This window comes from Capsicum annuum, chromosome 1 (assembly GCF_002878395.1).
Source record: "Capsicum annuum cultivar UCD-10X-F1 chromosome 1, UCD10Xv1.1, whole genome shotgun sequence".
Taxonomy (NCBI): domain Eukaryota; kingdom Viridiplantae; phylum Streptophyta; class Magnoliopsida; order Solanales; family Solanaceae; genus Capsicum; species Capsicum annuum.
In genome coordinates this window covers 19,138,115-19,154,798 of record NC_061111.1, presented here as the reverse complement: position 1 = coordinate 19,154,798, position 16,684 = coordinate 19,138,115, and the positions used below count along the sequence as shown (strand labels likewise).

The following is a 16,684-nucleotide window of genomic DNA, read 5'->3' as shown; positions in this document are numbered from 1 at the left end:
AGGCCAGCTTAAGGTGCAAAGGGACAAATTTTGTCCACCTTAAGGCATGAAAATTTTGATATCCTTTTAAGGATAAACCCATTAGAGGCCATCTTAAGGTGCAAAGGGACAAATTTTGTCCATCTTAAGGCATGAACGTTTTGATATCCTTTTAAGGATAAACCAATTAGAGGCCAACTTAAGGTGCAAAGGGACAAATTTTGTCCACCTTAAGTCATGGAAATTTTGATATCCTTTTAAGGATAAACCCGTTAGAGGCCAACTTAAGGTGCAAAGGGAGAAATTTTGTCCACCTTAAGGCATGAAAATTTTAATATTCTTGTAAGGATAAACCCATAAGAGGCCAACTTAAGGTGCAAAGGGAGAAATTTTGTCCACCTTAAGATATGAAAATTTTGATATCCTTTAAAGGATGAACCCGTTAGAGGCCAACTTAAGGTGAAGGGAGAAATTTTGTCCACCTTAAGGCATGAAAATTTTGATATCCTTGTAAAGATAAATCCGTAAGAGGCCAACTTAAGGTGCAAAGGGATAAAGTTTGTCCACCTTAAGGCATGAAAATTTTGATATCCTTTTAAGGATGAACCCGTTAGAGGCCAGCTTAAGGTGCAAAGGGAAAAATTTTGTCCACCTTAAGGCATGAAAATTTTGATATCCTCTTAGTTGTAGGCTTAGAAAACTTTGGCATTTCAAAGTCCATTGAAGGAACTCTCTTTCTTTTTGACGGGTTTCCCCCATTGAGTCACAGATATTTAGAGTAAGTCCAAAATTTAATTAGAATAGTTTCATACTTGCTATCAATATGGTAGATACTGCATGAACATATTTTTTTTTTCATACTTGTGCAACTGAACTCAGAATGAAATTCCAAGCACCTACGTACCTCAGTAAAGAGGATCAAGTCACAACGTAGTTCTGGGTGAGGTTTGTATGTGTGTGTGAGCCGTTCACATTTTATACTCTTGCGGGCCAAGAGTGAACATGCAACTTATACTCGTGCCTTAAGAAGTGTACATGCAGTTTATACTCGTGCCTTAAGGAGTGTACATGCAGTTTATACTCTTGCCTTAAAGAGTGTACATGCAGTTTATACTCGTGCCTTTAGGAGTGTACATGCAGTTTATATTCGTGCCTTTAGGAGTGTACATGCAATTTATACTCATACCTTAAGGAGTGTACATGCAATTTATACTCGTGACTTAAGAAGTGTTATCTTCATTTAAGGATAGTACTTCTTTAAGAACTTGGCGTTGATGGGGCCAATCCTCACACCATCTACATCGACAAGCTTGTAAGCACCGTTTGAATATGTCTCTTGTACGACAAATAGTCCATCCCACTTTAGGGTAAATTTCCCCCCAGACTTATAAGAAGTGATAATGGGTCTTCTTACTGCAAGGACTTGATCTCCAACTTGGAAGCACCTTAAGCGAACCCTTTTGTTGAAAAAATGAGATAGCCGGGCTTGATAACATTCAAGATTTTGTTGAGCCTCCAGCCTCTTCTCATCAAGAGCTTTTAACTCTGCAAGACGCAACTTAACATTTTCTTCATCGGTGAACCCTTCTTGAATAGCTAGTCTCAAATAAGGTATTTAACGCTCAAGTGGCAGGACTGCTTCTACTCCAAAAGCAAATGAGTATGGGGTTGCTTATGTTGGTGTACGGTAAGTTGTCCTATATGCCCATAAAGCTTCCTCCATTTGCTCATGCCAGTCTTGTTTGAATTTGGAGATGACTTTCTTCAACAAGTTGCATAAAGTCTTATTGAAGGCTTCAGCTAGACCATTGGCGGCAGCATGATACATTGAAGACTTGCGCTGCTTGAAGCCAAAGAGGTCATAGATCTTATCCATCAACTTGTTATCAAACGGCTTGCCATTGTCAGTTATTATATATTAAGGGATTCCAAAGAGGTAGACGATATTCACTCGGATGAAGTTCGCAACATTTTCTTTCTTTGCTTCCTCGAGAGCAACAAGTTCGGCCCATTTTGAGAAGTAATCTGTCCCAGCCAAGATGTATAAGTGTCCACCAGAAGACTTTGGTAGTGGACCAACAACATCCATTCCCTAAGCATTGAATGGCCAAGACGCTATAGTTGGATGTAGCACCTCTGGAAGTTGATGTATGAAATTTGCATGGAATTGGAAAGTTTTGCATCTTCTCGCATAGTCCAAGCAATCTTATACCATAGTTGGCTAATAATATCACATCCTTTTAATGTGAAAATGGAGCTTCGGTCTAGACTGACATGATCCACAAACTCCCGAGTGCGCTTCTTGAAAAGCTTGAATTGCTTCTTCCTCTTCCAAACACCGTAAGAGTACTCCTTCAAATAATCTTCTATACAGTGTGTCTTTGTAGTAAAAAAAGCGAGGTGCACGACGACGAATGTCAGTCTTTCTCCTTGGATCTTCTGGAAGTATCCCATAACATAAGTAATCAATAATAGGTTGTCGCCAATCTTTTTTTACATCTTCAGACACAGCAACGAGGTATTCAACCTTGTTTTCCACATCCTCATTTGACGGCAGTACTACCCATTCTTGGCGGACAGTAACTTGGGTCTGATTTGGAAGAGTTAGGGTTGAGGCTAGAGCAGCTAAGGCATCAGCTTACTTATTTTCTCTCCTTGGCACATATTGGAGGGTTACTCCTCCAAGACACCTCATCAACTTCTGTGCATAATTATGGTATGGTCGCATCTCAGACTTTCTGACTTCATAGCTTCCCAAAAGCTATTTGATCACCAATTGGGAGTCACCAAAGACTTGTAATTGCAGTTGTTTCATGTCCACTGCCATCTCAAGTCCAAGTATTAAAGCTTGATATTCAGCAACATTATTAGAGCAACGATTTATTGGGGTAAAAGAGTATGGGATGACCTCTTCTTTCGGAGTGACGAATACCACCCCGACACCAGCTCCATCTTGATGTGTGGCACCATCAAAGTATATCTTCCATGGGGGTCTAGCTTCAATGACCATTGCATCTTCATCAGGAAGCTCATCGCTCAGTTCCCAATCACCAGGTATCGGGTGGTCTGCTAAGAAGTCAGCCAATGCTTGTCCCTTTATGGCCTTTTGGGGAACATACACAATCTCAAACTGTTGAAATTGAAGGTACCATCTTACAAGTCGGTCACTAAGGACAGGTTTTGACATTACAAACTTGATGGGATTTGCCCTAGACACAAGACGAACCACATGATCTTGAAAGTAGTGTTTCATCTTTTGAATTGAGAAGGTCAATGCCAAACATAACTTTTCAATTGGAGAATACTTTAGCTCAGTTGGTGCCATCATTCTGCTCAGATAGTAAAGAGAGTTTTCTTTGCCTTCACTATTTTCTTGAGCCAGTAGTGCTCCAACCGATCTTTCTTGTGCCGCAACATAGAGTATCAACGGTTTCCCAAGTATGGGTGCCAGAAGAACTGGAGGTTTCATTATGTACGATTTGATACTCTCCAAGGCATTACTACAAGCTTGGTCCCATTCGAAGAGAGTGTCCTTCTTCAAGATGACTAAATGGTTGACATTTTTCAGCCAGGTTTGAAATGAGCCTTCTTAAATATGCTAGACTTCCTTGAAGGATTTTTAACTCATGAATATCCCGAGGCTTGGGCATCTTCAAAATTGCATCAATCTTAGCTTGATCAATTTCAATTCCTCGGTATCGCATAATAAAGCCAAGAAATTTTCCCAAAGTAACTCTAAAGGCACACTTCAATGGATTCATCCTAAGTTGATATTTTTGAAGTAACTCAAATACCATTCTTAGGTCTTTTAAGTGGTCGTCTCTCTTTCTTGACTTCACCACTAAATCATCCATATAACATTCAACATTTTTATGGATCAGGCCGTCAAAGATGTTCTGCATATCCCTTTGATAAGTGGCGTCAGCGTTCTTCAAACCAAAAGGCATCACCTTGTAGCAATAAATACCTTTAGGCGTACGAAATGCAGTGAGTTCTTCATCTTTTGGAGCCATACGGATTTGATTATAGCTGGATGAACCCTCCATGAAGGACATTGCCTCATAACCAGTGGTGACATCAATCATTAACTCCGGTATGGGATTGGAAAATCATCCTTAGGGCATGCGTTGTTGAGATCTCAAAAGTCGACATAAACTCGAATTTGGCCATTCTTCTTCCATACTGGAACAATACTTGAAATCCATGTGGGATATTTAACTTCACGAATAAAACCAGCTTCAATAAGTTTGTTAACTTTATTTTTGATCAGTGGAACCAACTCCGGCCTAAAGCATCTTTGGGCTTGCTTAACAGGACGGGCACCATTCTTGACTACCAACGGATGGACCGCTACTTTTGGATCTAAGCCAGGCATTTCCTTATAGCTCCAGGCGAAGAAATCCATATATTCTTTGAGTATGTCCATATAAGCGATTTCCTTCCCAACTTCTAGAAACGCACTCAGGTAGGTTGGTTTTGGTTCTTCATCAGTTCCAAGATTAACTTTCTTTAAGGGATCTATTGTGGCCTTTACTCCTTCTTCAAGTTGCGATTGAGCATCTTCAGCATCTTTCTCCTCTTGAGGATCATCGTCATTGACGGATATATAATAACACCAAAAGCCATTTTCTATCTCTTCATCAACCTTTATTTGAGATGAGACATCTTTCTCATTCTGGGTCATAATATGATATGAGGAGCCAACACTCTCTTCATCTTCTTTGCGTTGCTTAGTATAAACCACAGTATGCGCCTTCGCTTTTAACACCTCATTGCATGAAACTACCAGTTCCGCCTATCGCTTCATTCTAGAAGGAATCAAACTTTGGAAATCCTTCTGGATTTTAAATGAAGATCCTGAAGCTTTCTTTGACGACTTCTTTGACGCTTGTTGTTTTTCTTCTTATTTATAAGACCCAACCTTTCGAACACAGAAGTTCTTGCGGTTGATTCTCCAAGTCGATCAAATACGGAGGGTCTTTTATTAGCGGCAATGGATTTTTATTCCACAGTGCTGTAATTACTGGCTGCCTGTCTTATGGAGATGCAAATTGGAGGTGGTTGCGCATATCCTATCCCTTCACGTGCTTTCCTAGTGTTACCTTCCGATGGAAGTTTGCCCAACCTTGATGGCTCATTAGGATTATATCCAGCCTTTACAAATAGCTTGTATGCATTTGGATCAAAGCTCTCTTTTGTACGCTTCGTAGGGAGTGCCATATCTGGTAGAGGATTTTGAGCCACAGATTCCCCAAGTGGCCTTGAGGATGGACTTATTGCATCAATCTTCCTGATAGATAAAGTTATCCCCTTTAGCACATTATCTTGGGGATCAGGTGAGTGATCTTCCTCTTTCTTTACCTTTGGTACGTAGCGAAGAATAGGAGCTGCCTTCTTTTTCATAGGAGCGACGCTTTCTTTATTCGAAGTGAAGAAGGGCTTTCTATTGGAGAATTTTTTGATAGTCACCGCGACCTTCTTAGATACAAGATCGTCACACTTGGTCTTGGTGATATCTTCAATCCTTTTCTCATCTATAATATGATTCTTTAAGTAGAATTTTGCATCGGCAAAATGTGACTCAGCTTCAGTGAATGGCTCGTAATTGGTGACTATCGTTCTTTCCACTCTATTTTTGAGGTACTTCAAGCATTGATAGTAAGAGGATGAGATAATTTTGTTTCTGTACACCCAAGGCCTACCAAGCAATACATTTTATGAAGTTTTGGCATCGATCACATGCATCAATGGGTTTGATTGAAAATCATCCATACTAATACCCAACTTGATACATCCAATGGACCTTTGGACCCGTTGGTTGAAGCTTTGGATCATTATATGGCTTTCTTCCAATTCGCTAATAGCAATGCCAAGCTTCTTCATCGTACGGATAGGCAGGATATTGACTCCAGGTCCTTCATCTATCAAGATTCTATTGATCTTCTTTCCTAGAATTTGACCCACCATGTATAAGGGACGGTTATGTAGGGTATTACCAAGCAGAAGATCGTTATTTGTGAATGTAATTTTTGTATCACACACATGTGCCTCTTCGCCAAGAGTTTCAGCCAACCTTTCGGAAGATAAAGGAACTTCCATGGGTAGATTCTCACCCTTTGCCCCCTCTTTAGCTGTATTAAAACAAGACGCCTCAAGGTTGACTTGGATAATATTTACACGAAACCAACTCGGCAAGAATTCCTCTAAAGTCACTGGACGCCGAAGTTTTTGGGGGTGAAACTCTGTCACCCTCTTTTTCTTTGGGCGTTCAACCAACTTCTGTTTCCTTAGTTTCTTCACCACTCTCCTTCCAGTTGGCTGCTCGTACGTCTCCTTTCGTAGACTCATCTTCTTGCGTCTACATCTAGTCACTAGAGTCCAACGTTCATCATCGTCTTCGTCAACCGAAGACCTGTCAGGCTCTAATATCTCCTCATTATGCTCCTTGACACAAATTTTAATCGGGTCGAGCGCGTTAAAAGTGATAGTGGCTATCTTCTCGTCGAAGAAGATTTTCTTCTCTTTTTCTAGTTGCATAACTTTATCTTTAAAGATAAAGCATTTCTCCAGAGGGTGACTTATGAGCCTATGATATTTGCAATAATTATGGTCATTGGTCCTTCCGGCTTCATTGGGATGCTTCATCTCTGCGATTTCGATGAGCTTATGCTGGAGGAGTTCATCGAAAATCTCAGCAACATCAGAATCAAGGAAGGGATATTCCTTTTCTTGCATCTCTTTTAACGTTTTCTGATTTGGATGTGCTCCAGAAGTTGTCTTTACACTTTGCTTCTTGCTCACCTTTGTGGTGACTTTCACAGGAGACACATCAACATTCATGGATTCTTTGTTATCATTTTTGGGGACAAACTTACCCCATCTCTTGGGTTCTTGCTTATCCTTTCCCCTTCGAGGGTTATGGATAGGCGCTCCTTCCTTTCCAGCAGAAGACATGCTCAACTCCATGTCATGAGCACGAGTAGCTAACTCTTCAAAGGATTTTGTCTTAATGCCTTGCAAGATGTAGAGAAGCCCCCAGTGCATTCCTTGGATGCATATCTCTATCGCAGAAGCTTCGCTGAGCCTATCTTTACAGTTAGGCTAGCCTTTCTCCATCGATTGATGAAGTCAATGATTGGTTCGTCCTTTCTTTGCCGAGTATTTATGAGCTCTGCCATGCTCACTGTACGCCTTGTGCTATAAAAGCGATTTAGGAACTCATGTTCCAGTTGCTCCCAACTATCGATGAAGTTAGGCTCGAGATCCGTATACCAATCAAAGGCGTTTCCCTTTAGGGAACGAATAAACTATTTGACAAGATAGTCACCGTAAGTTCCAGCATTATTACATGTCTTGACAAAGTGTGCGACATGTTGTTTTGGGTTACCTCTGCCCTCAAATTATTGAAATTTGCTGGGTTGATAGCCAGCAGTCATTTTGCGGCCATGTATTCTTGCAGTGTAAGGCTTGGCATGTGCAAGAGAAGACTTGGTGACAACATCATACTTGTCTTTGAGGGTCCCTTTAATAAATTCCCTCAATTGCTCAATCGGGATCATTCCCTCAGCAAAAACTTATACCTCTTTAGTCGATGGTGTTTGTTTTACAGGATTTTCTATCTCATTAACCTATGGAGCTTTTCCTGACGCATGGCTAGATTCTCCGTCTATCAAGCCTTCTACCTTATCCACTATCTTATCAATCCTAGCCTCTTGATTCTGAACATAGTTGGTCAGGCCTTCAATTGTCTTTGTCAGATTCGTAAGTTGCTTTTCCACAGATGAGGCATCAGTTACCATTGCTTGCATGATCACCGGAGATGTTGGAGAGTAACATGGATTATCACATAAGTTGATATTTGAAGTACTTAGCTTATGTGGTGTAAGTGGAGATGACGCATTTGTTAAATGACCATCACTCTTGGCTCCAGAGTATTTGGAACCGGAATGCTTAAGTAGAGCTAGAGTCTTTTTCAGCGATTCGGCCACACTGCTTCCTCCTTCTGAAGCACTTGCATTGGACTTCATTCCTTACGGGGTTGAAGATCCAAAAATTGGAGTTGGCGCGGACGACACTGGATGTGTTTGTTGTCCTAGCAAGCCTGCTTTGCTTCTTGTGACAACTCCCAGGCTTCCGAAAGTAACACCAAGGATGCTTTCTACTTCAGCAGAGAACTTTGAATCTGCAGCCTTGGAACAGTTGATTGAGAATTGGCCTTCTTGAAAACCATTTCATTCTTCTTAAACTTTGAAGTATGAAAAGTTGAGATGAGAGATAGAGATTGTCCCACTGGGCGTGCCAGAATTTGTTGGACAATAAAATTTTGAGACAAGAAAATATTGCAACAATCGATTTTATTGATTTCAATAAGTGAATGTTACAATCTCTATAAATCCTCTGATTCGTCTTTTCGAATATAAATTCAAGGGCTTAAAGCTTAGTCTTGAATTTGAATTTGATTTGATGGACTTGAGGGACTTGATCTTGACTTGTGCTTGAATTCAAGAGCTTTTGAGCTTGTTCTTGAATATTGCGGTCTTGATCTTGAACTTTGATGAACTTGATTTGAATGCTTGAGATTTTTAGAGAAATTGCGGCGTTTGATCCACGAGTTTTCTCTTGCTACTTGTTAGAGTTCTGGGGTCCCTTATGAGACCCCTATTTATACTTGTGGAAAAGGAAGAGTCATGATCAATATGGACTTCCTTTGACTAATCAGATTTGAGTGATGTGGCGCCTTTTTATGGACTTTTATTTCATGGGTCTGCTGCATTAGTTTGACATGTGGTACGGTCCTATTGACTCCTTCACTTGACTTGGCATGCCACGTCATTTGACACGTGGCGCTTATTTGGGCCTTTAGAATATAACAATATCTTGGGTTTAGTAAAGTGAGCTCATCATTTGTAGCCCAAATTAATGGACTAACCCAATAAATATTGGGCCTTATTTAAATTTATACTTATTTGAGCTTAAATAATTAATTCAATTATATTAATCCGCAATATTTATTTGAGACTAATATATTTTGAATTTAATATAATCCGAATTGTGTACGGATTTAAATTTAATAAAATTGGATCGCCCACAGCCACGTCACCTTAGCTTACTATAATAGTTTAGATGTTACCTAAACTTTTCATATATAATTTGAGGGGAAAACGATGACTTTTCTCAATTAAATTACGAGATAAAATAGCATGTTGAAATGCCTACTAATATATTTGGTAGGGCGAAAATTATTTTCTTACTTTTCTATATTTGATTAAATAAAACTTTTTAGGAAAATAAGTTGCAAAAATGAATTCCAAGTAAGAAAATTAAGTTGTGTGATTCTTTTCCCCCAAGAAAACACGTGTGGTGGGAGTTAGGACAGTAAACGATTCTCTTCCAGCTCGCTTCGACTGCTCTGTGTTGTGACTTTGACTCTCTGTTGACTTATTTTGCACGTGCATGTGAATGTGAAGAAATGGGCATAAGAGAAAGTGAGACTTCATCTTCAACCGTTTATTTTTCGTCTCATTCGTTATTTTTCTTGCTCGTCCTGGACTCTAGTGTTGTTTCAAAGTTTCTCTATTTTGGTACCCCTTTAATTTGTATGTGAATTTCCTTATTTTTCTTGGTTGTTATCTATCAACTCTTGTAAATATGTGATTTCTGCAACCATGTATGTCGTATGAAACTGTGATTTAAACATATTTTTGGTGTTGAATTTACCTCCGACAAATCTATTAAGTTAGTTGAGGTGTGAGGTTTTATGTTGGCCTATTGACTTTATGTGATCTTCGAGAAAGGTATGAGGGAACATATTACAGATTCTATAGAGCTATGATTCTCATATATACGACCAGTATTTTGTAAGTTTCTTGATTCAGTATAAGTTATGCAGGCCCTTTAATTAGGTGATTAAATGAAACTTCCTCTTTGTTTTGATTTTCATAAGAATGATAGTAATTTGAACTAGTTTGTTCCCTATTCAGCTGGACGACACCAGAAAAGAGGTGCCATAGGAAATTTCAATGTTAAGTTGTAGGCTTGTAGCACTTAGCAATATAGAATGGTGGTGTTTAAAAAATTTGTGGTTTTCACAGGGTTAAGGACATGTACAACCCATGCCATCCCTTTTTGAACCTAATTTTGTTAAGTGCTAGGACGCCATTGTTTAAGCGAAAGCTTGTTTATTCATTGAATAACAGTGTGTTCATAAACGGATTAAGATATTGGAAGCTAATTTTCCACTTCAAAAGACAATACTCGACGAGAGGGACCAGAAAGCGCCGAGATTAAAAGTGATTCATTCTGTTTCAATATGCAATTTTCCCCTCCTCCGAGGGCACTACCATGCCCAAATGACAGAAGTGGCGATGTCCGGTGAGGACAGATAGTGGTGGATCCTCCAGGATTTTATTGAACAGAGTGACTTGTCTGTCGCACTTTCGTTATAAGTTCAGCTATATCGAACAGAGAGGCTGCATAAAATAAACAATTGTGGTTCAGCGCTTCTCCAAACCCCGCGCACAGCGGGGAGCTTTAATGCATCAGGCTGCCCTTTTTACTGATTAGAAAGCCAACGAATAAAGAAGCTGGACAGAAAAAGCCAGGTCATTGACCATAAATAAGAACAAAAATCCAATGAACAAAAACTGAGAAACTGTATAAAGCTCCAACGCTTTTACAAGTAATAACAAGTAGAAAAAAAGTTTCCTGATTCATTCTGTGTTATCCCTAATTTAAGTTAACCATAATTAATTCAAGAAAAAGAAGTTCCCCTAAAAGTAAACGAATATCATCGAACAAACTGACTATAAAAAGGTAAATAGACTACTTCTTGGTTCATCAAAAACCATAGAGTTGATTGACCTTTTGTCTTCATCGATCAACACATCTGTAAGTAATTCTTTTTTCCGTTTCCTGTACTTCTCTTCTTTCATTTTTTCTCTGCTTGGTGTCTGATCTTTTCTTTTAAAGATGATTTTCAAAGAGCTATTCTTATCTATGTTACAAAATTACTTGGGTACAGTACACAGAGACAATCAGTCCATATTTTGTCATGGCAAACCTTGAATAGTGCGTGATTTGATGCATTTGATCACATGCAACGAGTTCTTTTGGAACCATATGGTCCTCTTTTTCTCTACACTCTATATGAGATACAGGTTCGAGCAATTAGACATTTTTAGACGTTTGATGGAAACCCATTTTGATTTCTTGTGAGCTCCGCTTATAGAAAGGTATCAACGGGGAATGAGATTAGTTAGTTTTTTATTCAGCTTTGTTGGTAAACTTCCTTTGAGCTATTGTTCTTTAGTCGGATATTTGGAAAGTTGGTCAAATTTTGAGCTGTTTTCTGATTTAAGAACTGAAGTCAGTTGGATTGTTGAGCTTGATTTGAAATTTATTTTAGTGCCAGTCTAAGAAGTTCTCTCTGGAGGAGTTGACAAAACTTTTCCAGTTCGTTGTGTGTGGAATCTACAAGGTGTTGAATTGGATCATCAGTTATCCATAATGCCGATGGGTTCTACAGACCACACTTTGATCACCTTTCAACCACCAGATGGAATCATGTCGGTGACTTTTATTTCGCAGATCAACAAAGAAACTGTTGAAGGCTGAGCCTAAGTTCAATGAATGAAGAGTTCCCTCTGCATCAATCATAATGGCTTCGTGTACGATGAACTTTTGTACTTGCCTCGCAGGTGGATTGTTTGATGATATTGAAGGAAGGAACACGGCTTTTGCGTTTGGGTTTTGTTGGGGCAGGTAGTTGCGACAGCAAGACAAAGAGCTATGATGAGAAATTGGCTAAGGATCTTTGAAATGCTTCCTCTCTTAAAATTATGGAAAGATCCTGCAGAAATTTAGGAATGCCATTGCATTTATTTTCAGGTACTGTTTTTTTTTCAATGTAGCTTCTACATAAGTGAAGTTCTAATCTTAATTATTTACTTTGCGTTTTTCAGAAGTTTCTATTGATGAAAGTGTAGTTAGCTTTTTGTTGTCCTTTGGACTGAGAATTTATCACCGATGTGACTTGTGAATATAAAAATTCACTTTAATGTGCAGAATACATGTTGAAAAACAATGAGTTGCTTCTTAAAACTATAGAAATTAGTACAATGAAAAGGCTCGATTTGGGAACCAAGCATAGTTTAGTCATCTAAATCATTAAAGCTATACTTGATGATGTGTTTTTCGATGTTCTTATATTTTTTATTGACAAAAAAAATCATAGTATATCATAAGAGTGGATCTTTCTGAATATTGCTATTCATATAATTGGCTTCATCACTTGTCAACTTTTTGATGTTTGAATCTATTTTTAAATTATAAAAATTAAACTAATAGGCAGGCTAGAATTGCCCTAACCCTCACACAAGGTAACCCCCTTTCCTCCTCTGTTTCGCCTCACATTTCTCTCTTGTTGTTTGTTTAAGTTCTGGTCAATCAAACCAAGTCCATATCTAGAAGTTCCTAAAGATAAACTATATTTTTTAACGTACCCAAAAAGACCCCAAAAATATAGGATAAGAGAAAAGAACAAGCAGACAAACAAATGGATGGCAAAATTTGGATTGGTTAAGGAGTGTGTTGTGGGTAGCATTTTCATACATTTTCGCATTTCATGTTTAAGTTTGAACATTTTTTTTGAACATACGCTTGAAATACTTGCTCATTAATGAATTTTATTAATTGAGTTTGTGTTAATGTGGGGCTGACTACGTTATCATTCTACAACATTTATGATGATCAAGCTAATGGTATTCTTTTGATTGCGGTACAAGAGGTAGGCTGCTAGCCGTTAGACTAATTTTACTTATTTCTTCTTCATAATAATGCAATTTCTTAAGTTTATGAAGAAGTATGTGTTTTTTTGTAAGTAGTTATATTGTTTCATGGTGCGTCTATATAGCTATATATGCTGATCATCGAGTTGTTGGCGTGTTGTATATGAAGAAATTCCTCTTTGCTTGAAGTTGATAGGTAATTAGGAACTCCTCCCATCAACACCATGCTCTCCATTTCTTTTTCATGTTTTTGCTGGTTTAGCGGGCTGCTTCTTACAAATAAAATGATATTTCTCAAGTTTTGGTAAATCAGTGGTAGTGCAAAGACCACGTCTTCAAGAGTTTACATCAAAGATTTTGTATATGCATAAACCAAAGATTATAATATCTGTTGGTAGATTGGCAATTAGATGGTCCTTGCATCTTTCTGCTTTATTTATTTATTGATTATTAAATTTAGCATGCAATTATAATTGTAATCATGTAAGAACTTCCATTGTTGTTTATAAACATGATTGTGAGCCTTCATGGTGGAATACTATGAGATTCTTGCCGAATACGAGTTTGCTGCTACAACCATTACCAAACTAATACCTATTCCGTCTAGCACTTCAGGTGCTTATTTGCGTATAATGTTAATCCCGCAGCGGATCCATTCAAACGAGCCTATGAAGTGAAACCACAAATGTATCTCTATGCATCAAAAACCTGAAGATGATTTTCATGTAAGGTTTTCTATTTTAATTGAATAACCTGCACGAGTCATGGCCTATCTATTTTGCATTTTTGCTTGGAGTGGAATCCTCCTTCCTGTTTGCTCTTTCTTTGAGTAGCAAGAAATGGTTGTTCTTACTTTAAGCCAGAACCTCTCCATCTTGTACGACTACTATTTTGATTCTTCTTTTTCTGGATATATGGAGAAATTTCTGTGAAGAATACGTATATATGTGTTTGTGTCTTTGTCCCGCTATCTATTTTGCATATTTGCTTGGAGTGGAATCCTCCTCTTTCTGTTTGCTCTTTCTTTGAGCAACAAGAAATGGTTGCTCTTACTTTAAGTCAGAACCTCTCCATCATGTACGACTACTGCTTTGTGTGATTCTTTTTTTCCAGGATATATGGAAAAACTTCTAGTGAGGAATCTTTTTCTAATACATTTTATTAGGGCGACATAGACACTCTGTGGGAACCAAAAAAAATTCTGGTATCTAGAAAGTCATCTCTTTAATAATTTGATAGGGGAAAATAAATACTCCTCAAATTTTAAGTGTTAAATTTTGTGGTCTTAATTAAGTCTTTTAAATCTTGTGATCTTAATTTTGTTACCTAGAAGTAGAATCAAATAACTTACTAAATATAAAAAGAGATAGTACTACTTTTTTTTGGGACAGACCAAAAAGAAAAAAAATAAGACACTTAAATTGACAGAGAGGAAGTATCACATGCTCGGTGGAAACCCGGAAAAAAAAAAAAAAAAAAAACTTAGAGCGGGTCTTGTCTCGTACGCACCGTGTCAGTTGTATTAAAAAACTGATTAAGATACATAATGATTCAGTATCTTTTCAAGTCCTATTTGAATTTTTAAAATAAAATTAAAAATTGTGATCTTATAATGTTCTAATGCAGTCTGGAGTAGTTGCGTTCTATTATATTGGCGCGACCATATCCATACGTATGTATATTCCCTTTGTATAGTGAAACGTATATATCACTTAATTAATCACGTATTCTATTAATCTGACATCTGTATTATGTCATATAGAGTCATCAATTAACAATATATAAACCCCCTCATGGGTTCAGCAATTATAGCCTAATCCAATCCAAAGTACATCAAATATGACATCTGCCATGCTCTCATTTCTCATACTCTTAATATTTTACTTATCCTATGTTGTTGTTTCAGAAATTCCAACTCCGTCTAATGCGAAGTTCTATGAATGTATTTGTCAGAATTCTGATTATTGTGTCCCTTTCTCCACAGCTTTCGTCACCCCAACAAATGCTTCTTTCACCACAATCCTACAATCCACAGCACAAAATCTCAGATGTTTACTTCCTTCTGTTCCCAAACCTCAGCTTATTTTCACACCGATGGCAGAATCCCATGTCCAAGCTGCTGTCATTTGCTCGAAACAGCTTGGTCTTCAGCTTAGAGTTAGAAGTGGAGGCCATGATTATGAAGGTTAATTTTTTGTATCTTCGAATAACTTGACTTTTGTTGTTGTTGTTCTCACTCCTTCAAGGTTTAATTGTTTTTATTTTTAACATGTCATGCAGGTCTCTCTTACATTTCTGATATGGATCCTCCTTTCATCATTCTTGATCTCTCGAAGCTCCGAGAAATCGTGGTGAACATAGTGGACAACTATGCTTGGGCTCAGGCAGGGGCAACTGTTGGTGAAGTGTACTATCGGGTTTCAGAGAAAAGCAAGACTCATGGTTTTCCAGCTGGTCTTTGTACAAGTTTGGGAATCGGCGGTCACATAACAGGTGGAGCTTATGGTACTATGATGAGAAAATACGGATTAGGAGCTGATAATGTGGTTGATGCTAGAATTGTTGATGCAAATGGCAGGATTCTTGATAGGCAGAGTATGGGGGAAGACTTGTTTTGGGCAATTAGAGGAGGTGGAGGAGCTAGTTTTGGTATTATACTCTCTTGGAAGTTGAGGTTAGTCCCCGTTCCATCAATTGTAACAGTTTTTACTGTACCAAAAACGCTCGAACAAAATGGGACAAAGATTCTTTATAAATGGCAACAAGTTGCTAACAAGATTGATGACGATCTCTTCATTAGGGTCCTCATAAGTAATGTGGTTGATAAAAAAGGTGAGAAGACTATTCAGACTGCTTATAATTCATTGTTCCTCGGTAGAGCTGACAGGCTTTTACAAATAATGAAGGATAATTTCCCTGAATTGGGATTGACACAAAAGGACTGTACAGAAATGAGTTGGATTAAGTCAGTTTTGTACATTGCTGGTTACCCAAGTAACACCCCGCCAGAAGTACTTCTTCAAGGGAAGTCATTGTTCAAGAATTACTTCAAAGCCAAGTCGGATTTTGTGAAAGAGCCAATTCCAGAAGACGGTCTTGAAGGGCTATGGAAAAGGCTCATGGAAGAAGACTCACCGTTGGTGATATGGAATCCATATGGCGGAATGATGGCTAAAATCTCAGAATCCGAAACCCCTTTTCCTCATAGACAAGGGGTCATTTACATGATCCAATACTTGACACTTTGGAATGATCCTGCTACAGAATCAGCCACGAAGCACTACGATTGGATCAGAAGACTTTATAATTATATGACCCCTTATGCTTCTATGTTCCCTAGAGAAGCTTATGTGAATTACAGAGATCTTGATATAGGGATGAACAAGAATGGGAGTTCTAGTAGCTTTATCGATGCTAGTGCGTGGGGAAACAAGTATTTCAAGGACAATTTCAATAGGCTAGTGAAGGTGAAAACTAAAGTGGATCCAGAGAACTTCTTCTTGCATGAACAAAGTATCCCAACACTTCCTATTACAAGAAAGGGAATGGGGAAGAGTATGAACCAGTGAAGAAGAGCTGCTAGAGCTAATCCATCTGAAATATATAATATGATGCATTTTGTAAAGAAGTTGTTTACTGTTCAAATGGTTTGTCACATAACATGTAGTGATTTTGGAGTCTTGATGGAAAGAATCAATTGCCTTAGGATTCTTTCATATTATTACTGACCTCGATTGTATGGGTGGTGTAAGATTCTTGAAATGAATTGTTTTCTACATAATGATACTCCTACTAGTTTGGTGTACAAAGCTTATGATATGTGATCGATCCGAAAGGTCGAACCATGTTAAATTTATCGTACGAAGACCTACTCTACATTTATTGTAACTAAAACATTTGTGTCCCCAATCAATGTAAGT

General features: G+C 38.2%; 1 protein-coding gene and 1 long non-coding RNA gene across 2 annotated transcripts; both read left to right on the top strand.

Annotated features, from left to right (window-relative positions):
- Window positions 1–11,150: 11,150 nt before the first annotated feature.
- Window positions 11,151–14,247, top strand: LOC124886451. The gene is made up of 2 exons (XR_007043638.1): window positions 11,151–11,865; window positions 13,372–14,247. It is a non-coding gene; the product is annotated as an uncharacterized LOC124886451 (long non-coding RNA).
- Window positions 14,248–14,561: 314 nt separating this feature from the next.
- Window positions 14,562–16,545, top strand: LOC107853838 (berberine bridge enzyme-like 13). Its single transcript, XM_016698827.2, has 2 exons — window positions 14,562–14,949; window positions 15,045–16,545. The coding sequence occupies exons 1-2, from the start codon at window positions 14,604–14,606 to the stop codon at window positions 16,331–16,333; spliced, it is 1,635 nt and encodes a 544-aa protein (XP_016554313.1). The 5' UTR covers window positions 14,562–14,603; the 3' UTR covers window positions 16,334–16,545.
- Window positions 16,546–16,684: the final 139 nt, after the last annotated feature.